Consider the following 23773-nt stretch of genomic DNA (forward strand, 5'->3'; position numbering starts at 1 on the left):
ATACTTGAGGTACTCGAGGATGTTTTGTGATTTTATTTTCAGCTGGATGCTCAGCTAATTCTGAATGTTTCAGTAAAAACATTACCAGGAGTATTTCTCCTTTATATGGATGAAAATCCTCCTACATGTCTAATTCATTAGTAATTTTGTTTCAAAGTGGGCTATATCAACAGGGAGCCATGGTAACGTCAGCTTTGTAGTACTCTAAAAGATTACTTGGAACTGGTGATTTAATATTTATTTTGTGGCAGTTATAAATCTGTCTTTTTGATCTGTTTTGATTGCAAAGGGCTGCTTTTTGGTAGTTGTTAACATCTTAAGGTTTTAGATGCAGTCATTCAGTTCCCTCCCCTGGCAGATGGATGTGGGGTACAGGCAGTGGGTGTGATGTGTGATGCTTGCATTGGATCTGCTGTTTGTGAACTTGCCATCACTGCCAAGTTCAGTCTTGTTCTCTCTGCAAAGCTTTGATTCTGATCTGTAAAAGGGCAGACCCAATTCAAGAATTAATTCTCTAAATTTTTAAGAAAGATGTCTTTGAAGTACTGTATGTAAAGCAAAATGGTTTGAAAATCTTGATTGAAGTTTTGGATAAGCATGTGTTTGCATTGTTCTTTTTGGCAATAGAAATTGGTGAAAATTCTTACACTCTGTGGAAAAGGTGACAAGGTAAATGTAAGCAAATGTTTTAAGTTTTGACTCGTTAAGTTTGCTTGTTCCCCTGTTTCATTGGGATTTGTCTTGACTAACATCAAGCTATCTATAGGCTGGATCATTCTGTTGGCTGTAGATAAAGCCTGTAGAAGTGGCCACATTACATAGTAAAAGTTAGATGAGGTCAATCTCATGCCAGGTCTTTAAATAAAATAATGGAAAAGCCATAGAATTTCAGCGGGGACTCATGGTAACATTATTATCATTATGTTATGACCATAGTTATTCCAACTTCTAAAATTACTTCTGAAATTATTGATAAATACTACATAGACTGTGATGCAAACATTTACCTTTTCTTTTTTCTTCTTTTTTTCTTTCTTCCTGTATTCCTTTCTTCATGTCCAGGATGCAGCATCTCTTGGGTCTCAGAAGGGTGGAATAACAAAACAAGGATGGCTGTACAAAGGCAACATGAACAGTGCAATCAGTGTGACAATGAGAGTAAGTTTAAGAATATCTTACATAAAACAAAAACCTGAGCACTGATATTCAATATCCCTGGGCCTTGGAGAGGTCAATCTGTGGTATGTGGTTAAACTCACAATAAGGAATACCTTAAGATTACAACAGAAAAACTATCTACCACAGTTTAGTTCTAAAAAAAATCTTATTAAAAGAAAGAGGGAAGCTTGTATGTACTTCATGTATCTGAAACCTTGCTTTTATCTTATGTAAATCAGAAAAAAAAAGCTATGAAAAATCTGGTACGTGAGAGAAATTTTCCTAACTATACCCTTGTGTGATTTTAGTGGAAAAGGGACTGTAATATTGATGGGGGTTTATTTGTTTGTATTTTATATGAAACTATAATTTTTAATATGCCTCTTATGTATATTATAGAGTCAGTTTTAAATACCTTTCAATAGGTCAAAAATACTGTCAAATGGTATAGTACAGTCCTGCTGCAGATATCATAACTTATTTATTTTAATTAATGGTTTCTGTTTTCTTTTCTGCAGATACTGATTATGTTATCTATAAATAAAAACTTTTTTCTCTTACCTACTATGTAAATAGCACTTTTGAGTATACAATGTGAAGCTAATTGATACTTGTTGTCACTGTTCTTCCCTCCTTTCTTTTCACTAGTCATTTAAAAGAAGATTTTTCCACTTAATCCAGCTTGGTGATGGATCCTATAATCTCAATTTCTACAAAGATGAAAAAATATCAAAAGAACCTAAAGGATCAATATTTCTAGATTCATGCATGGGAGTGGTTCAGGTAATTATAATTATTCTCCTGTTTGCCAATTAATTTGATATTTATTAGCAAGTGAAATTTTATTTAAAATATAGATTAGTGTTGTTGAATGTAGATAAGTACCTATTATGCAGAGAAACAAGTAGACAGGCTGCATCTTGCCAAAGCAGTGAACAAGATTTCAAAGGGCAGGAGACTGAATTTTTGAAATCTTTCTGAAAAGAACATAAATTACTGGTTGATGTCAAGTATTTAGCAAACCAAATTCTAAGGCAAATGCACAAAGAACCCCAAAGTTGGCAAAGTAATGACAGCATAAAATTGAAGTTTATTTCAGTTAGATTTTGTGCTTGCATGAGCTGTAAAATGTTTTTCATAGCTTCTTGTGTGGGATTTTTGTTGCGGGAGTTGTATTGAATTCAAACACCCTTCCAGATGCTTTCGTTTGACCTTTCTAGTGTTACTTTTTTGTGCTTTTCTTTATTTTGAAAAGTTAAGGGCTTTGGTAAAATGTTTGTCAGTAGCAAGTGCCAAAGAAAAGATTGTTTTTCATTTTTTTTGTGATTCTGTTATGTATTTATAGTACAGCATGCAACTGTTCTGTTAGGCACAGCATACCTGGAAAAACCCCATGGGTCTTAGGCTTTTTTTTAACTTGTACAATAAATAAAGAAATAGGCAAAGTTTAATGAAAATATGTTGCTTAAATAATATTTTTGTAACATAAAGTTGTCTGGAGATTTACACAAAGAGCTAAAACAGCTTTACAGAGGATTTTTTTCCACCCAAATATTGTAATATTGTCTTTTGGATACACATTTAATAGGTAACTTCTATGAAAATCTTATAACTGTAATAAATTTTATCATATTGCAAGTTATATATATAATTTTACAGGAAATATTTTGCGTTAGAGATACAATTCTGGCCAGCTCCACTGAAGTGAATTTAATTTGTGTTTTTAAAACAAGCCAACAAACACAAAAGTGGTTGCTAAGCCACTCAATAGGTCTCATCAATAAATACAAATACGGATGGAGGATACAAAGAGGACAGAGCCAGGCTCTGCTCTGTGCTGTGCAGTGACAGGGCTGGAGGCAATGGGCACAACCTGAACCACTGGAACCCTCTGAACATCAGGGGACACTTTTTCACTGTGAGGGGACTGAGCACTGGCACAGGCTGCCCAGAGAGGTTTGGAGTCTCCATCCTTGGAGATGTTCAAAAGCTCCCTGGCCTGTGCTAAACGGCTCCAATTGGCTGTGCTTGAGGAGGGAGTGTTGGATGAAATGACGACCAGAGGCCCCTTCTAACATGTAACTGTTCTCTCATTATGGGATTTAAAACCTGAAAATCTCTTTTCCTCACACACACTTTCATGCTGTTCCATACTTTCTGTTCCGGCAGTTCAATCCAATTAACCTCAAGTTTCCTCAGACTCTGCCAGAAGCTTGCTTTTTAAAACAAACAACGTATTACTGTTTCTTTTGTTCTTCTGCAAGTAGGGCTGATACAGTCATCTCTAAGTAAAAGTGTACTTTGGATGCTTTAAAATTTATAGTTGGCTAAGTCTCTAGTGCTGTACTGTATTGTACAGTACCCTCAGTGATCATCTTGGTACCTGGTCTTCAAAACTGCGTGTAAAAATTTGAGACTAGTTATGAATTAGCATCATGTGCAAAATCAAAACCAGTTAATGCTCACTTCCAAGAAGCCAAGTAGTTATTCAGTGGCTAGAATAAAGGGTTTTGGAAATAACTCTTTCTTCACCTGAATTTTTGATGTGGAGCAATTAAGGGTGATTTAAACTATCAAACATTATCCATAAACGTCCCTGTTCCAGGCATGTATTTTTATTGTCTTATAATATGTCCTGTATCCTTTCTGGCTGACCTTATTGTTTTACTGTTGGTGTTGAATTAGCATTTAAAAACTCATATGGGAAAAAAATGGTATCTACACAGTAGAAATTGCACTTTCATTTAACAGAAGAGGAAAACAAAGGAAAAAAAGACCCAGCCATCTTACTTTGAAGTAGTCTGATGTGGAATTTATAGAAATGGTTTTTCTCAGGTAGTTATGCTTACAAGATTTTGTTCTTGGAATGAGACTACTTGTTTCAGAGTTAGTCTTTTCAGTGAGGGGAGATTAGTTCCTACTGCATTGCTATAACACTCCCCTGGTCTGAGTTCATTCAGTGCATTTGCTTACTTATTTTTCAAAGACTGTAGATGCCTGAGAGAAAAATACTGACTTCACTTACAGACATGAAGTTAGACCAGAATATGCTGCTTCATCAGAACTTGTATCAAGAGGAATGCTAAATTTGTGCAATAGGAGGGTTTTTATTTGGTTGGGGTATTTGTTTTGGGTGGATTTCTTTTTTCCCCCAAACTTTAATGAAGAAACTGGAATTCTTGGAATTCTGTTTGGCGTTTTCATATTTGGTTTTGTTTTGTTGGGGATTTTGTTTTAATACTAAATTCTATAGAGACTTTTCTGATCAGAGATGAGGAACACATAATATATGCAGTGTATCTATTCACACATTCAGCCACATGTGTAGGTATGGTTGCTCTAATTCAGTGTTTTGTGAAATCTGAGATCTGTGACAACTCCTGCCTGTGTCAAGCTTTTATACTGTCAAACATAGAGGTTACTTTTCTCAAGAGTTTTTCATTTATTTCAGCACTGACTTCAACTGGTAAGATTGTCTTAGGGCTGTCTGAAGTCTTCACTTTTGTTTGTATGCTTGACAGAAACTCAGCTTTGGTAGAAAGCTGACTGTTTTGTCAACATGTAGTTAATTGAAGAATCAGAGATACAATGAAACTAATATGTAATTTGGCATTTAATTTAACTTAAACAAAAAATCCCCCAACTATTAAGTCTGCCTTACTGTTTATTTTAGTGTTTTTCTAGTGCATTATCAATTTGTAAAACTAAGTTGATGATAATATAGAATTTTCATTTAAGACTTCTGAATTCATTCCCAGAAACATGAGTCAGGCTAAGTAGCATTTGAAACCCTGGTTTAAATTGTGCAGAGAAGGATGACAGAAATGGTTGAGGAAAAAAGGAGGAACTGATTCACAACTTTATGTATATCTATATGACTAACAGTATTGGAGCATTTGGGGTTATGTTGGTTATAATTTTACCTCCAGTATAAAATCCCAGTCTGCAAACAGTTGTCACTCAAATATAATAGTGTTTCATGCTTTTTGTTTTCCTTTGTTTTTTCAGTAGACCTTAATTAGCTTCATTTCTAGGTGATCTGAAGTACATAAAGATTTGGAAATCTTTTTGGACTGCTTTTGGGTTTTTATGAAATGATTGCAAGCAGAATGATGACTGGAAACTGGAATACAGGCTGTTCTCTTTCCTACTTGCACTTGTTGCAGTGCTGTGGATAACTTCTAAAAGTCAAATGTCAGAGAGCAAAAACTGTCATTATGACACATTTTTTCAAAATATCAAACTATTTTTGTATAGAGTATCTGAAATATGTGTAACTTCCTTTGATAGTGATTAGACAGCATGTGAAGTGCTACACAGGTCTTTTATTTTCTTATAGAACAATAAAGTCAGACGTTTCGCATTTGAGCTCAAGATGCAAGACAAGAGTAGTTTCCTTTTAGCTGCAGACAGTGAACTTGAAATGGAAGAGTGGATAAACACTCTGAACAAAATCCTTCAGCTTAACTTTGAGGCTGCAATGCAAGAAAAAAGAAATGGCGAGTCCCATGAAGGTAAGCAGGGTTTCCAGCAAGGCTGATGTTACGTGACCATGTCTCCTTACATGCATTTTGGAATCAAGGGCTTTCATGTGGCAAAATTTTTTTGTTTGTTTTCTTTGGGCATAAAAATTGCAGGCATTTTTACTGTCCAATTCAACTGATGAGCATTTTAGCCTTTTGGGCATTAAAACAGTACTGTTCTGTATTGATTCCAGTTGAGTCAAGTCCACAAGATAATTCTGGGACTGATTAAGTCTAGAAAAGTAGAACCCACAATGTAGAATCAGGACTGAGGCAGCTTAAGGAAGAAAAAAAAAACTTAGGATGGACTTGTTTTGGAATGTGTAAAATGCTGCTGAAAATGAAATAATCTGTTCTGTGGTCACTGTAGGTAGAAATGGTGGTTACAGTGTGGCGCTTGAATTTAAATATAATTCCCTTGACCACAAATATTTCCTGCAAGTATTGAAATAGACTGCTTGGGTGCAGAATCCTTTCTGTTGGAGCCCTTTAAGAATGGGTCAGGCAGGTATCTGTAAAGAATGCAGTGTATGTCACCAGTATTTCAGTGACAAAAAGAAAATCGGAATGTCCTCTCCTTCACTTTTCCTCTTGAGGGTAAATGGGGAGAGAAACTGGTGTGAACCCAACTGTATGCATATCCAAAAGAGCCTGGAGGATATTACAGAAGGATGGTTTTTTATAGATAGTACAAAGTACCAAAAGGGATCATTAGAGTTTAAAATGAGATATCACAGTCTTCAAAGACTGTCAGAATTTAGTGTGATGTTTGCAACAAAAGCAGATATGAAAAGGAGAAGTATCTTGCTCTGGGAAAGACATTTTAGTCTGTGGTCCTTAGTTGACCTTAGCACTGCAAGATGTTTATAGCTGACTGAATGGCTGCTTTGTAAATCCAGTAACTGTTGGTGAGTAGAGCTGGGAACCTAATGAACAGAGGGAACTTGTTTTGAAATCAAGTTACAATGCATTGTGGAAAGAGTAATGTAAGTTTGTGCACTGAGTATCTGCTTGCCTCATGCAGATATTAAAATTAAAATTAAAGATGTGTTCTGGTAAGATTAGACATAACTGCTACTTTAATGGTTTTTGTAACTAGTTACATCTTTCAAGAATCGCTGCACCAAAATGATGCAGTTGTCCACAACCTATTTATGCTAATGGTTGTCATTTTTGTGGGGGCAGGAGATTAAAAAATATGAAATTCTTTTGATATGGAGTTTTGTGAGCACGTTGGAATTTTTATATTTATTTTAAAATGAGTTTTATAATTTCAGATGATGAACAAAGCAAACTGGAAAGCTCATCAAGTAGTTTTGATAACTACTATCCTGAAATTGCCAAGGTAATATATATTGTAAATGTCAACTTGGGATATAAAGTATTAAACATAAGTTAGCCACATGAACTTTCAGTAGAGGTAAGGCATTGGCTTGTAGCTTGTGGTGCTTGGAAAGCTTAGGAGCTCTTTTATGAGATGTGGTTATTGAGCTTCATTATTTTCTGCTTTTGGAAGGAAACAAGATATTGTCTTGAAGTTTCCTATATAAATCTTAATATGCTGTGTAAATTCAGCATGTCTTATTTTATTAATTCATTCTATTTTGTGTTGGTTTATTGCATTCAGGTAAGTGTTAAAGTGTTTCTATAGAAATCTAGCTGTACTAAAGTCAAGTTTTATTTTTAGACTTAAAAATCCAGGGCAGCTTAATAGCAGTGATGAAGTGAATGTATTTTAAGATGTTTGTGTTTATAATGAACTGGCAGGTCTGTGGATGTTTCCTGTGTTGCCATGGTTCTTGCTTTTCCATTTTTTTCTTAGTGAAGTGTGATATAAACAAGCATGAAATAAAATGGAGCCAAATAGAAAATAACAGTAACTCTTCCTCAGCCCATTTGCTGACTTTCAGTTAAATCAGTGAATTCTGTGTTGCAGTTTGTTTTGTGAATTTTGTAAAGGAGAAATTTTTGTTAAATCACCCAAGAACTTTAACTGGTGACCTTTTTTATTGAAGCTGCAGAATCCAAACACCTTCCTGTGACTTCCTTACTCTTTCTTCTGTGTGGTACAGCCTGGAGTATTGAAACTTTTCTGCTTGACCATTCTCTGGAATGCTGTCCTTTTTTTTTTCCTGAGGATCTGTCTGACCTAGTAACTCCTCCTGAAAGTAGTGCAGCTTATGAACTGAGAATAAGCAAACCAAATTCTATTTACTACAGTAGCTAACATATCAAAGGATCCAGTCAGAATACATTAACAAGCTTTTAGCACCCAAATTGGTTGGCTGACTTAATTCTTTCTGTTACTGCTTTGTAATCAATTTAGCACATGCACACAAAAAGCTCTTATGTGATAATCTAGCTCCAGCTATGGCTGTAATTGGAAGTTAATTTGGGTTGTGGTGCTTATAATCAAAGCTTCCTAGGAAGAGTTGCAAGTATCAAACAGCATATTTGCATGAGGCCATGAAAATTTGTTTCAGAATTAAATATGAAATTAGATGCTCTTATTCTGTGGAAGATTTTTCTTTCTTCCCAGTCAGTTATTGTAATGCTAATGGTCCATATTCCTTACAGAGGGGACTTTACTTCAGGGCTGCATATAGTTTTGGTACTCCAGTTTCCATAACTTTTAGATCAGAAGCATTCAGCTCTTAAAGCTCGTTATTTTCTAGAATATTATTTTTGCTCAGTTCTTTAAGCACTGACATGTTTTATTATTATTATTTATTCCATTGTTATAACTTATTTACATTTCTATTTCCTTCAATTTTTTTTAATTTCCCCTTCCCTTCTAATTCACCTTTCCTAAACACTGCCTTTCAAAATAATTTCCTCTAATGTATTTTCCTAGCCCTTTTTTTCCTGAGGAAAATTACAGGGAAAACTCTGCCCATTTTCATTACTCTCTGTGTCTTTACTTGATTGTTATATATAAATGGTGTTGTTTGGAGGATTTTTTGTCCTGTATTCTGTCTTGCCTTGTCTTTTCAGCTGTTGTTTGGATTTGGTTCTTTTTTCCCCAGTGGAAGCCTTGCAGGGTATTGGGCTTTCTTTGAGAAGAGTTTATAGCTGCTCTATTATTTTTGTTAGTTCTAGGAGGAAAATTTCACAATAGCTGACCTCATATCCTTATGAGGAGAGAGAAATTCCTTCAGGGGTGATTGTAGAGCACCTGACAGTAGGGGAAAAAACAGATTTCCTAGGAAGGGTTTAACCCTTGTGAGTACATACATCTCCAAGCCTTCATTTTTCTATCAATAGCTGTTAGTTCATAACATAAACTAAATAAGATTGTACTTTGCACTTCAGTGCATAGATGGACACACATCTGTCTCAGTCTGTCTTTCCTACCTATTTCATGTTCCATTTATCTGCAATTTAACTACCAGAAGTGAATGAAGAGGTTTTGTAGTAGATTTTTTTTTCTTGTGTGGTTGGTTGGGGTTGTTTGTTTTTGTTGCATTTATTAATCTTAAAATAAATTAGACCTCTGAAGTAGCTGTGACTGTCATGATCAATGTGCCCAAGCATCTCCTTTATCATTATTGGTCCCAGAATACCTTGAGGTGGGAAAATACTGTCTCAGTTTTACAGATGAGGAAATAAAATCACAGAGCCACTGATGTGCTGTAGACAGAGTTCATGGTAACAGGTAACAGGTTCATGCATTTTCAGTTTTTGAATTCTGACAACTACCCCTGTTCTGTCAGTCAAAAATGCATATAATCCTCTGGTCTTCCTGCACAAAACACTAAAGAATCTAAAACTATTCAAGATGCTTTAGCTGAAGCAATTTCTGTCTGGCTCCTATGGCTGGGCAATCTTCTTCCTTAGTTCTTGCCACTAAATTTTACCTTTGCAAAACATGCACAGAACTTTCCTGCCATCCTTAAACTTTTTCACATTTCCTGTATTTTCTAATTATAATTAGCTTGTTGAACCAGTACCAATTCAACTAATTGTTGAACCAGAAGCTAATTCTACCAGTACTCTGCTGGTATTGCGTATCTGGGTCGTCTCTTTCACAGCAACTCTCCTCTTTTCTTCTTTTGTGTTAAAGTTAGCAAAGTAAAGTAAATGAAAACCATTGGAGCATTTATATTCAAAATAGCACCTCAGAATTTTCTCTTCTGTAATACATCCTCTAAGCCAAATTATTTTTTTAAATTCCTGTATCAACCTAAAAATATGGTTATGAGCTCTTGGAGATTGTTCTTTTGTTTTGTTTTGTTTTTTCTTTCTCTCGAGACACACTCTTTCTCTTGAGTAAAAGTTGCTTCAGTCTCCAGCAAAGCAGATGTAGACAGTAGATCACTTCCTGCTGATGGCCAGTGATGAGCATTTTGGGTTGTAGTTTCTTTTAACCCATACAGGCTGATCCAAAAAGAACACCTGCTTGTAATGTAATATTTTGTATCCTTGTTTAGCCAGTTGCTACTTTAAGAATGGCATTTCTCCTGCATGGGTAATTTTGGTACATGCATCTGTTCATTTGTCATGTCCTGGGACTTTAAAAATCATAGAATGCTCTTTAAATAATTCCTTTTTCAAACAAAGGTAACCTATGTATACCATCAGTCTTCACATTCTATTTTGTTTCATTTCACTTTTGTTTTACTGTTTAAAGATAGGTGTCCACAAATCCCAGTGAACTCTGCAAAGTAACTTTTAAATGTGAGGGGTTTATCTTTTGGAAGTTTTTGGGTTTTCTCCAGCTGCCCACAGGAAAACCACTTCTTTGGCTGTAGAGCTCAAGAAAAGTCCAAAAAAAAGCAACCAACAAAAAAAAAAAAAAAAAAAGAAAGCAAGCTATGATGGTGTTTCTTAATATAGGTGATCTGTTGTTTCCTCAGCAATCTTATGGTCTCAGGATAGCTCTGAGCCTTAACCTGCAGTCTTAGTATGTGTTTTTATTTAAATAAAATAGGATTATGGAAGTTATTGTTTGAGGAGGCAGATATATAAATAACACTGAAGTGTACTTCTCATGAGCATGGAAGGTTATATGTTACTGATGTAAGGTTTTGTACTTCTAGGCTGGAAAGAAGCATTAGGAGAAAAGGCTCTCACTTTGTGCTTAGTCATGTTTGATCAGTGTAAACTCAGGAGGTACAAAGCTCAGCAAGGGAGAAATGAATGCATGAATCAAAAATGTGTGGAGCTTTGAACATCACAGAAAAAAGCTTGAAATTAAAGCTCACTTTAATGGTGTGATATCAAGACCTCTTTTCTTATTTTGAACAGAGCACCAGAGAAGCAGAAATCAAGCTGAAAACTGAAAGCAGAGTTAAACTTTTTGCCTTGGATCCAGATGCACAGGTTAGATTTCTTACAAGGATGCAGGGGTATTTTATGTTGATCCTTTTGAGATGAAAGCAAATGTACCTTACTTTTTCTTTTCTCTTTTTATAGAAACTTGACTTTTCTAGTATTGAACCAGAAGTGAAGCCATTTGAAGAGAAATTTGGAAAAAAAATTCTTGTAAGGTGTAATGATTTATCTTTTAATTTGCAAAGCTGCGTTGCAGAAAATGAAGAAGGACCAACAACAAATGTAAATAATTAATCTAATTATTTTCAGTTAATTTGGAAATAAACACCCTGATGTTTAGTTGGCACTATCCTTAATGACAGGGATTCATTGTCATTGAGAAATTTTTATTATGGGGATTTTTGCTCTTTTAAATCACAATGAAGGCCTAAATCCTACATGAATTAACTTTGCTGCTAATATTTTTGTTGGGTCGTTGAGAGAAAAAAAATTTTTCTTTCAGTGTCTTTTACATGTTGTCAGTAATACGTAGGGTGATGGCCATATGTGTTCCTGAAAATATTACTTATCTTTTTTTCATACACATTTTTACAGCGATGTAGATGCCAGCACTGACACTTGATTTTTAATTTTTTTTAATGTCTAGGTAGAACCTTTCTTTGTCACACTGTCACTATTTGATATCAAAAACAACAGGAAGATTTCAGCAGATTTCCACGTTGATTTGAACCACCCCTCAGTAAGGCACATGCTGTCCAGTGCATCTCAACAAATGATGAATGGCAGTGGTGACAGCTTACACAGAATTCAGGACATTCATGAAACTGTCTTGCAATACCCAAAGCAGGTAAGAGCTAGGAACCTGAGCTAGTAGGATTTTGGATGCAAGTTTCCTGCATGATTTCATTTGCTTTCTCATATGTGATGTAAAATGTGCATTTTCCTTCTTTATTTATCTCTTGTTTTGTCTCTAGGGAATATTCTCAGTCACATGTCCTCATACAGACATTTTCCTTGTGGCTAGAATAGAAAAGGTGTTACAGGGAAGTATTACACATTGTGCTGAGCCATACATGAAAAGTTCAGATTCATCAAAGGTATGTTATTTTCTTCTGTGGCATGAAAAAAATGCTGAGGCAAACCAGATTGATTTCAAATTAATATAAATCAAAATCTTAGTTGTTTTATAGTAAATTCATGTAACTGGATAATTTGATTTAGTAAGTTGTAGTTATTTCATGTAACTATTATTACACTGTAGATAAGGGAACATTTTATTGGAAACATTTATTTCACTTTTTATAATTGTGACAATGTAATTTTTAGAATGTCTTTAAGTAAACTGTTTTGACAAGAGAATATTGGACTTCAGTGTGAAAGTTGAGTTGAAAATTGTTGAACAGTGAAATGTTAAATATAGATCATAACTATATGTCTCTCTTAGTTAGTGTATCTTACTTAGTGTAACATAGTTGATGTGTTTGTCTTACTTTTTGGTGACAATAGTTTACTATAACTTTATCTGCACTCCTGCAGTTTTTTTCCTCCAGAACCATTGAGATCATTAAGCTTTTGGTTTTATGTATAAAATTCTTTGCAGATTTGATAGAACCCCGAATCACTTCTGGAAATTATCCACTGGAACATCTTAAATTTCCAGGAATCTAGGATGGCATAACATTTTGATGCTCTCTGAAACATAGCTACAAAAAGTTTTGTTAGTTGCTACTTCTTGTCAGTGAAGGAGCAGAAGTTCAGTGTTTCTGATTTACAGTTATGCTTAAATAGCCAGACCAGCATACCAGAAAAAGTGAGAAAAGTGGTTTTGTAGGCAGTGTCAGCTACTGTTGACATTCTGCCTGTTTTCAGCTAAGAATAAACAGTTGACTTTCAGTCTCTTCAGGGCAACAGTGTTCTTTCCTACAAATTTGATGCTGGCTGAGCTGCATGTAAAAAACCATGTATTTTTCACTTGGTCTTAATATAGATCAGCCTACTGATTTGTTTTTCCAGGATTGTGTGAGTTATTTTTTTTCCCCCCCAGCTATTGTTGGAAAAACAGCAGCTTTGTATTTTAGGAGTCTGGTTTTGATGTTGACTGTTTCTGAGTTAAAATAAAACCTGAACTGAGTGTGGGTGATTTTGGTGTCCTTGGGCCTGAGCCATGTGGGGAGGTTAAAAAAGCCCAGGTGTTCCCACATTTGATGCTGAGTTCTGGACTTGTAGTTGTCCTGTACAATGGGAGTGGACAATGAGAATGCTCATGGTCATACTAACTTATGCTTTCTAGCATTCAATCACTTACAGTTTTATACAACGAATGCTTAGTTTGAATTTTTCTTGTGTTCTTGTTCTCAGGAACTACACTGTATTAATCTGAAACAAATTAGAACAGTACCAGCTATATAGGCCTCCATGTGGATCAGTGTAGGGAGAGAGTTCCAGTTCCCTGCAAAATTACTAGTCTGGACAAGAAAAAGGGAAAATGGAAGCAGCAAATTCTACAGCCAAAAAAAAAAAAATCACCTTTTCTCCCCTTTAATGTTGAATACAGTGGTTTAATGATCATTGCTTACTAAGGTTCTATGGTTCCGAGTGCTATTTCCCCTTTTTTTACAGGAAAGGGTAATGGAGAGTCCTCTCAAACACACTAATAGAATCAACTCTTTATAAGATCAACAGCACAGATCAGGGAATAATACTCAGGAAGTTTTAGTCTGTACGTGGTTTTGCTCTGTATGAACACATGGGAAAAGCTGATTTCTGGAAAAGAGAAGCCCAAGTGGTCCAGCTCAGTGTTGAACATCTCAAACCAGTGGGTTTCTGGCTTCTGATTGTTGTAGTTGTTGGTTCTGTATAATGGAGTTTTTTGTTCATTTAAAAGTTAAAATCAAGAATTTAAATTTTTAATGAGAACAGTGTTGCAGTGTCCATGCACAGGGTTGTCCATGTGACCTTCATACAATTCTTTCCAATAGTCTGTGTGGAAGAGACTTTGTAGGGGAAGATTTTGTAGTACAAGTCTTGCAGGGTATTGTGCTACGTATTCTGCAGGAATGTGTTCTGGTACAGAGGGTGAGTGCTGGATAGAGGTGGGGGAGCAAGTGAGAGGGGAAATGTTGTTTTGTTTGTTGGGGTTTTTTTTTGAGTTGCAGTTTTATTTTTAAAAGCAGTTTAATTTTGCTCTAGCTTTCAGTCTGTATTCTGTGTATAATAATGTTTCTCATGCTTAATTAAGTGTTTCGTACCAGAAATGTAGATGGGTCTGTTTTCATCCATGAAGTGCTGTGAAATCAGCAGGCTGTGCTTAACCTCAAATAAATAGTTAAGAGGCATTATCAATTGTCTTTTTCTTCACATACTTAGGATTAATCTATAGTCTTCTAAAGAAGATTTTCTAATTCATGTCAGTGTCAATATGTGGGTTTTTCCTTGAGTAGTAATGGTTCAAAAAAACGTAGCTTTTCAAATATGGCTATTTCTTGTGTCCCTTGTAGGTTGCACAGAAAGTTTTGAAGAATGCTAAGCAGGCATGCCAGAGATTAGGTCAATACAGAATGCCTTTTGCCTGGGCAGCTAGGTGAGGACAAATCTTGTCAATCTGTATTTTTTTCCTAACTTTTCTCTAACATCTTTTTTCATCTCCCTTCTTGTAAAACTTAATGTGCTATTTGAATTATTTCTTCTTTTGCTTTCAATTAACCCAAGATTTCCAGCAACCTTGTACTTCAGCTCTGTAGTAGGAAAAGAGTTATAAACATACATTATTATTCAAACTGTAGATATTGCCAGCTGTTTTCTGTTGTCAATATTTTTTATGTTATTAAGGATGAAATGGCTCACACTTATTTGTTAGACTGAGCTGTTTATACGTTAAACTCACCTACAATAAGTAAAATATTAAATGCTTAATGAATATTAATGAAGGATGGTGCAGGATATTCTGATTTGTAATTTAAAAAATTCCTGAAATGAATTTCAACACTTTCATAAACTCAGCTAAAAGCAGGATTTTTACTTTCAGGACGTTGTTTAAAGATGCCTCAGGAACCCTGGACAAAAGTGCAAGATTTTCTGCTCTCTTCAGGCAAGACAGTAATAAACTCTCAAATGAAGACATGTTGAAATTGTTAGCAGATTTCAGGAAGTAAGTCTGATTTTCCCACTTGAAAAAAGAGAAACAAACCAACCTAAAACCCCTCACTCCTAACCCACACAATATTTTCTTATGGTCTTGAACTGGAGCATCTAATATTTTGATGTATGTATTTATAAATGTCTTTCACATCAAATATAGAATCTATATAAATATAATTAAGGCCTTCAAACAAGCTACAGATCTTTCTCTTACATGGTATAGGGCTGTAAACAGGACTGAGGTATAATCCCACATGTAAAATGCTGTCATATCCTGAAGTATCTCTCTGCTAGGAGTTATGTTTGCACAATATGCTCATCTGTTTCTCAAAGGAAAACAAGTATGAGCAGAAATCATCTGTTCCCTGACCTTGGACAGGGGATGCTGGCTCTCAGGGAAAGGGATTCAAGCAAGTCTCCAGTCCATCTTCCTTGGGAATGTGTCTCAGGATACCTAAAAACCAGAACATTTTTACCAAGTATTCTTAAAGCTTTTATTGGTTTGTGTGCAAGGCTTATAAGTATTAACTTGAACAATCACTAAGCACAAAATGAGCTACAGTTTCTTTCTTCTTGCTTAGCAAATCTGATGAGGAGATGAGGTTTGCAATAGATATTTTAGGTCACTTTTAGCAAGGGGCTAAAAGTTTTGTTGAACTTCCTGTAGCAGTGGAGTATGCTGGTACTCTGTTGGAACTTTAGTTGTTGAGAATTTTAGATTTTTTGTGTTGTTAAGTATTGATTTTTTAAGAGAATATTATATTTAACTTGAGATTGTAGAGAAAGTTTTGTAAATTAAATAGTAGAACTGAGATTATAAGTATGTAGTTTAATTAAAAGTGTGTGACATTACAACAGACAATAATAGTACTCCTTGCCATAAACACTATTACTGGAATTGGAACAAACAGTAAATTAGCCTGCCACACTACTCCGTGAGTTAAGGGAGTGCTTTTGGTTTTTGCAGCATCCTGTTTGTGGAACCATGTACAGTATTTCACAGGAAGTACAGGAGGAAAGGAGTTCTAATGTCTAAGGCATATCTGTTGGAATTAGAATCCCAAATCCAACCAGAAGTTTGCTTCACAACATGGGATTGCTTTTAGGGGAAACTTTGCATCCACTTGCTGTGCAATAATTTTTAAAAATTTTGCTGCTGACTGTCTTTAATAAAGGGTTCTGCATGGTTTTGGCATGGAAAAACTTGTACTTCATGTTTCTGAAGCAGCTATATCATAACATCTATACTTGGGTTTTGCAAGGTGAATTGTTAGTCTGGATAAAGCAGGAGATAGAAACTTGCTGATTTCTCTTCCCCCAGGTTTATCCTACTGCCATGATCTTATCAGTGACCACTGAGATTTAAAACTTACTTACAGATTCCCTCTTGGCTGCAAATGATAGGTGCCATGAGTTACTACATGGCAAAACTTAATTTTGAAAAGGTGTTTCATTTAAATTTAAAGAAAGAAAAAGTCATGCTTTTCTGTGATCTTTGACACACTTGTGTTTTTTTTTTCTTTTCCTGAGAGTTTAAAGGAAAAGAAAACTGTGTACCTAGGCAAAAAGCAAGACCAGATCAGTCATGCACCCTCAAACCACCTTTCCTCTCATACTCCTATTTCAGGATATTACTTTTGCCTCTGTTTCCTATTATCTTTTTTTACTGGCATCTGATTTGCATTTAGCCTGACTTTGAGAGGTTGTTTTTTTTTTCCCCTTCCTACAGACCTGAAAAGATGGCCAAACTTCCTGTTATTTTAGGAAATCTGGATGTTACAATTGACAATGTGTCACCAGATTTTCCAAGTAAGTATTAACAAACACTGTTAAATGGACATTTGGGCTTTTTCCTCTTCAGTTCTTTATTTGTTTTTTTCAATGTATTTTCAGATTACGTTAACTCATCATACATTCCCATGAAACAGTTTGAAAACAATACCAAGACACTCACAGCATTTGAAATAGAGGAGTTTGTTCCCTGTATACCAAAATGCACTCAGCCTTTTACCATCTACAACAATCATCTTTATGTTTATCCAAAGCACTTAAAATATGACAGTCAAAAGTCTTTTGCAAAGGTGAGTAGAGGAAACCTGTACCAGTTTCTTTCTCAGGTTTAGTTAAGGTTGTTTACATATTTATTTCTGTGATGATTAATTGCTTGGGTTTATGTTTTTTAACTACTGCTTTAGGCTAGAAATATTGCAGTGTGTGTTGAGTTCAAGGATTCTGATGAAGAGGATTCTTTGCCTTTGAAGGTCAGTCTTTTCATTTTTGTGGCTGATAGAAGTAAATAGTGAGCAGGTAGCTAAAAAACAGTAGTACTTTATTTGAGCTACTTTGGGATGGTGGCTTGAGAGTAACTTCTGGATGGCTTGTTTCTGATAAAAGAGATTCTAAAGAGTCCTCAGAGCATTTAATGTCTTTAATATTTTTTTGCTAAAATTCTAGGAATAAACTTGTTGCAAACAAGGGTATTTTACCCCTGCTCCCCAGTAAGTTAAAACATTAAAGATATATTTCAACTGCAGAGCCAAACTCCATTTTATGAGCTATCACAGTGTATAAAAGGTGCCTGGAAGACCAGAAGTAGAGAAATGTAGAGGCATCCTGAAGTGAGATCACAGTGTCAGCTCTACTGCACAGCAGGCAGACTTAACATCATGTAAAGAAACCAAGTTAAACACAAGTTAAAATATTTCAAATTCTGGGTGAGACATCCTAAGCTGAGAGTAAAAAAAGGATCACAGGGTCTTTTTGTTCTTTTTTCCTTTTCTGTATTCTTAGTGTATCTATGGTAGGCCTGGTGGACCAGTATTTACTAGAAGTGCATTTGCTGCTGTTCTGCATCACCATCAAAATCCAGAGTTCTATGATGAGGTAAGCTGCCTTTCTGAGGAAACTACCAGGTCAGCTACGATGTAAATTTCAAATTGCAAGAAAATATTAGAGGGTTGCAAAATTCTCAGTTAAATCAGGCCCCCTTTCTAAGGACCTTTTATAATTTTTGTATGTTTGATTTGTGGTCTAGCTTCAAATAACATGTAATCTGGAATTACTCTTTAAATGTAGAACCAGTAACACATGTCAGTGCTCTGGCTGCAAACTTCTACAGAGATTTCTTTGTCTTTCAGATTAAAATAGAGCTCCCCACTCAGTTACATGAAAAGCACCATTTGTTGTTCACTTTCTACCATGTCAGCTGTGATAATTCAAGCAAAGGGAGTACAAAGAAGAAAGATGTTGTTGAAACACAAGGTTTGTACACTAATGCCTTACTTTCAGTCATTGCTAGTGAATTTTTTTGAAGTATGCTTATCTGGTAACCCATAATTCTTGTGATCTATATAATGCTTTCTAGTTACATAGGACTGACTGAAAGATTTAATAAAATATTTCTTCTAATTTAAATGTTTCAAATTTTGGTTTAGAGTGTCCTTTGAATGTACAGTGTTTTTCAAAATCAGTGACAGTTACTTTGTGCTTTCAATGTTTTGTAGTTTTTGAGTTCAAATCATTTGGCCTTTACAGTAACATTTTCTGTTTCATGAATTACATAAATTATTTGTTAAGACTTTTGTTGTAAGGGTGTATGTGGAGTTTCATAATATTTAAAATTACTTGCCTTTCATATTCTGTAGTTGGGTATTCTTGGCTTCCTTTGATAAAAGATGGAAGAGTGGTCACCAATGAGCAACAAATCCCAGTGTCAGCAAATCTTCCCTCGGGCTACCTTAGCTATCAAGAAGTGGGTATTGGAAAGGTATGTTATAGAAAATGGCTCTAATCTTAAAAAAGATTAAACATAGTGGAGAGAAAGATTGGTTGTAATTCCCTAGTCTGCTGATAAGATTTAAGTAATTTTCTAATAGAATTTATTTTCTTTTATAGTTTAAGTGGACTGCTTAGCAAAAGTCAGATGTCTGACAGAGGATACAGAAAAGCCCAAAGAGAGATGGGAGACAAAAAAAATGTATTAGGACAGGTTGAGTGAAATTCTTGTAGAAGTCAGAAAGTTGTTACATGCTTACTTCTGTTGTTATTTAGCTGATACAATTAAGATATGCTTATGTTTCATTTTCTATAGTAATAATTAGCTAGAAATTACAGTAATTTTTAAACATTTAAAATTATTCTGAGTTTCTGAAGGTCTGCAAATAATCTGAAGTCCTTTACTAAATTTTTTTTAGCATTTCATGCTGTCTCCTTTCAGTAAGTCCTTTATTCCTGAACAAGTCTTATTCTCACATCTTGATTTTTGTGATCTCTATACTTCACAAGTAAAATTTATGGTTGTATTTTTCAAAGCAGAAAGCTTGCATAATTGTAGTCATAAAAATCATACCAAGGAGGATACAAAATGAAAATGTGATAGGGAATTTGACAAAGTTTGAATGCAGAGACAAAATTGACTAATTTTGGAGGAAGAGACCTGAAATCAACAGCAAGAGATGCTGCTCTCCTCCTGTTGTACCAGCTGCTCTTTGTTCAACTCTGCTGTAAGCTTTCCAACCATTGTCTCCTTCACATCTTTCATCCTCTCACCTTGTAGGTGTATTCTTTATGCCTCTGCTGTTTGTCTCTGCTCATGCCCATGGGTACAATGTCAGGACCAATATGACTAGTGATAGATTTAGCAATAAAATCTCTCCCTAACTGGATATCAGGGTCAGCATTCTCAGTTCTTTGGAAATGGGATGAGAAGGAAGGACTGACAGTGTCACTACCTGTCAGTGACATATGTTAAGTTTTAAACCTTGTGAGTACCTGTGGAAATCCTTGTGTTATTTTTTTGAGAAAACTGGTAAATATTTCTCTCTAGTCAGAAGTTTCTTTGCAGAGTTTAGGGGAAACACAAAATCTGTGACTTGCAGAGAATCAATTTTGTTAGCCACCAAGGAAAATACTGTGGGACTTGTAAAGTACATTTTAAGCTTCATAAATGCTTTTGGAAATATTGCCTGCATAATTTTGCTTTATTTATGACTTTATTCATTGCACACTGCATTTCTTCAACCTGTTTTTTTCTTTTTGAAAGAAGTGTTGTTAATGGTACTGTTACTTGTTTTATTTTAATATACTACTACATTATTTTACTTTTCCCCCTCATGTATGTGTGCAGCATTCTGGTCCTGAAATTAAATGGGTAGATGGAGGCAAACAACTGCTAAAAATATCCACTCATCTGGTGTCAACTGTGTATACACAGGTAAGTTATAAAGCAAATTTAATTAGAGAATTTTTAGAAATTATATATGTTCATAGTATGTATATACAATATATGGGAAGATTCGTGAACTCGGTGTGCTCATCTCTTTTTTTGTCTCTTGGGCTTTTCTCATGGTCTGTTTCTTTTACATCAGATGTGAAAAACAGATCTTAAATTGAAGTTATTCAAAACATGAGCCTTTTGTCTCCTGTCATCCATTCCAGTCTGAATTTTCCAGTTAGATGAAAGGTCATAGTTGTCTAAAAGCTGTTTCCTGGCATGTCTGCAAAGCAATGAGTCCTGCTAGACCATTTCACAGAAATATTATGATTGGTTGGGATAATTAAGCATGCTATTTTCTGTCAGTAGGAAGCAAATATAGGTGGCATTTTGTATAACAGGTATTCAAAAAACACTTGAAATTTTATTTTAAACTAGGACTTAATAAGTCTTCAGAATAGTGCACTTCAGCTATTATTTTTGAAAATTGAATCTATGGACAAAGATATGTATTTATACATATAAATGAATTATAGATTGTAAGGTTGGATATTGTTTAATTTGTTGTTCTTTTTGTCTTTGACAGGACCAGCACTTGCATAATTTTTTTCAGTACTGTCAGAAAACAGAGTCTGGAGCTCGTGCACTAGGAACTGATCTCGTGAAATATCTTAAGGTATAAAATGGAGTGAATAACAGATTGTGTAATTCATTTATGTTTTTGCAAAGCCTTGGAGCTTCAGACATTTTATAGGTCTCATTTTTCAGTGTGAGGATTAGTACTGTGACTATGACTCGCATTAATGGAATTTGCTGTGAAAAAAACCCACAAAGATACTTTCTGCCTTAAATAAATTTACAATTGCAATGTAAGAGGAAACCAAAAAGAAATAATGAGACAGTATTGGTCAGTTTTATGAGTGGTAATTTCAAAACACTAAAATAATCAAATTGAACTGTGTATGGAAATTGTGAGGAATCACAGCTCTTGATTTTTCTAAAATTTTGCTTAGAAGGTTGTCATTGTTGGGTCTTCAGTTCTCTTTTGTGATTAGATCAGTAATGGTTTCCACTTCAATTTTTTCTGACACAGATCACATAGGATGAACGACCATTTTGTGTCCTGAATAGTGTGGATGTGCAGGCAAACAGTCAGAGACAAGACAGCTGCCTAACACCCAACACTAAATGGAAACATTTGATATTTGTTATCTGCATGCACGTTCAGCAAATACATTCTTTCTGTCAAATTCTCTTTAATTCCAGGGAATTTTCTGGCATAATACTTTGTAGGATGAGCTTCATGCACTGCCTTTTCTGTTAGGGTGATTATGTCTGTAGGACCCTTTGCGTGTGATGGAATGCAAAGGCATATCAGGAAGAAATTTTCATTAATAATTCACTGTCTCCAATTTCCCTTAAGTAGTTAGGGATTTTAGTTCATCCTCAGTTTTAACATGGTTGCTAGTTTATTGTTTAGCAGTAACTAGTGTAATTAGTATTACACTTAGCTCAAGTAAGAAATCTGCATGTTTTTGTGGAGCTTGTGTTTGCTAGATGTCTGCATTGGTGGATGAAATACCAAAATATACCAATATCAGTCTCAGCATGCTATTGGGCACATGGACAGACTTTTCACTGAATCATTACCTAGAGTGCATTTCAATGGAGAAACACAAATAAGTACTTCTAAAATGCTGTTAATAACACCTAATTTGTATCCCTAATTTACTTTCCTGTAGAAGGCATTTACTAAATATTTATATTGGAAAATATCCTCAATTGCTTTCTATGCCGTATTTTTGGTAGCAAACACCAAGTGGTGCAAGCAGCTTGTATTTTTGGAAGAAGACTTGCAATAAACTATTGGTTTCAGAATTTGTGATTTAAGTGCTGTTGAGTCACAGGAGTGACAGTATTGCCACTCTCTTTTAGAGCCTTCATGCTATGGAGGGCCATGTGATGATAGCTTTCCTGCCAACTGTTCTAAACCAGTTGTTCAGAGTTCTCACCAGAGCAACTCAAGAGGAAGTTGCAGTCAACGTGACAAGGTAAAGAATTTTAAGTGGTTCATAGAGTCTGCATGATGATTTGGTTATCACATAAATCTGTAACAGAGTAGCATTTTTGCTGTTGCAATCAGAGCTTTCTTTATAGGTTTACTTGTTTTCTGACTTCTGTTTAGGGTTATTATCCATATTGTTGCTCAGTGTCATGAAGAAGGTTTGGATAGCTACCTGAGATCTTATGTGAAGGTAGGTAAAAGTAAATGGAATATTTCCTTTTTTTATTTCCCAAATAAAGAACATATTTAAATTCAGTTGCACCTATTTAATTTCAATTCTTTTGTATTATGCCATAATTTTGTATTTAATTCTGTTTTTCCTCCCCAAGTATGCATATAAAGCAGAACCCTATGTTGCTTCTGAATATAAGACAGTACATGAAGAGCTGACAAAGTCAATGACAACAATTTTAAAGCCATCTGCTGACTTTCTTACAAGCAACAAACTGCTTAAGGTATGTGTTGAACTGTACTTTTTACTGTATGTTCTTACCTAGTCATAATTGAAGAACAGGAACTAAGTGTACTGAAATAGTTGTTGAACACATGTGGCAATCTTACTGAATTTTTCTTTCCTCTGCAGTATTCATGGTTTTTCTTTGAAGTTCTGATAAAGTCAATGGCTCAACATTTGATAGAAAACTCTAAAGTGAAGGTATGTCAACTTTTGCAAAAAAATATTTAAAGGAAGATCTGTGTGGTCTCTTCTTTCTCCAGTCACATATTTCTTACTGCATATTAGAAAGAAAGGGAGAGAAAGAGGCAGCAGGAGAAATCAGTTTAAATATTAGATGGAAAAAACTACAGGTCTGGATTCAACATTAATATAAAGAATAGAAACCCTAAAGTCCATAGAGTGGAGCAGTCTTTGGAAATCACCAGACTTTCTATTAGAAATTCGTTATTCTTGTGGTACAAAGAAGTTGGGAGCAGTAGATAACCCTTTGAGTTAAGCTGTATCAAAAAAATGTGGGCTTTTTCCTGAGCAGTACTGTAGCTCTGATATTAAATGACCCTGAGAACAGTGAGTCATGAAATTTACAGTCTTCTGGATGTAGTAAAAAGTGTCAATATTTAATTTTGTGTTATTTGCTGTGCTGGAAGGAGAATGCTAAGACTTCAGAAATGCATTTTTCTACAAGCTTATCCTGTGAGCAGTGTTTTTTGCATTGGTGACAACTTTTTAGTGTATTTACTTCTGGATTGAAACAAATCTTGAAAGTTTCAAGTATACAACATAGTTTCATGTGAGTAACATAATAGGTTGTTGTGATATTGTTATCACTATTTTCACTGTGTATTTAGAATATAACTGGAAGTCTGAAGTATGTGAGGGAAAAAAAATTGTACAATGATCAGGAAAAAAAGCTTTATAGTGCTACACTTAAAACTCTGTGGTATCAT

At 35.0% G+C, this 23773-nt stretch overlaps 1 protein-coding gene across 14 annotated transcripts in view; it reads left to right on the forward strand.

Annotated features, from left to right (window-relative positions):
* The window catches only part of DOCK9 (dedicator of cytokinesis 9), a 113542-nt gene that overhangs the window by 51505 nt on the left and 38264 nt on the right, over positions 1 to 23773 (forward strand). For all 14 annotated transcript variants that reach the window (XR_010440098.1, XM_064712299.1, XM_064712362.1 and 11 more), the window contains exons 6-27: positions 1063 to 1158; positions 1807 to 1941; positions 5498 to 5672; positions 6959 to 7026; positions 10929 to 11003; positions 11097 to 11237; positions 11602 to 11802; positions 11930 to 12052; positions 14453 to 14535; positions 14980 to 15102; positions 16822 to 16901; positions 16986 to 17173; positions 17288 to 17353; positions 17883 to 17975; positions 18230 to 18353; positions 18737 to 18858; positions 20218 to 20304; positions 20891 to 20980; positions 22240 to 22355; positions 22490 to 22559; positions 22699 to 22824; positions 22953 to 23024. Coding sequence is in view for 13 of the 14 variants with exons in the window: in XM_064712299.1 (XP_064568369.1) it covers positions 1063 to 1158; positions 1807 to 1941; positions 5498 to 5672; positions 6959 to 7026; positions 10929 to 11003; positions 11097 to 11237; positions 11602 to 11802; positions 11930 to 12052; positions 14453 to 14535; positions 14980 to 15102; positions 16822 to 16901; positions 16986 to 17173; positions 17288 to 17353; positions 17883 to 17975; positions 18230 to 18353; positions 18737 to 18858; positions 20218 to 20304; positions 20891 to 20980; positions 22240 to 22355; positions 22490 to 22559; positions 22699 to 22824; positions 22953 to 23024 (2454 nt within the window). In the remaining variant the exon portion in view is untranslated. The remainder of the gene's footprint in view (positions 1 to 1062; positions 1159 to 1806; positions 1942 to 5497; positions 5673 to 6958; positions 7027 to 10928; positions 11004 to 11096; positions 11238 to 11601; positions 11803 to 11929; positions 12053 to 14452; positions 14536 to 14979; positions 15103 to 16821; positions 16902 to 16985; positions 17174 to 17287; positions 17354 to 17882; positions 17976 to 18229; positions 18354 to 18736; positions 18859 to 20217; positions 20305 to 20890; positions 20981 to 22239; positions 22356 to 22489; positions 22560 to 22698; positions 22825 to 22952; positions 23025 to 23773) is intronic.

Source organism: Zonotrichia leucophrys, chromosome 1 (genome assembly GCF_028769735.1).
Source record: "Zonotrichia leucophrys gambelii isolate GWCS_2022_RI chromosome 1, RI_Zleu_2.0, whole genome shotgun sequence".
In the NCBI taxonomy this organism is placed as follows: Eukaryota; Metazoa; Chordata; class Aves; order Passeriformes; family Passerellidae; genus Zonotrichia; species Zonotrichia leucophrys.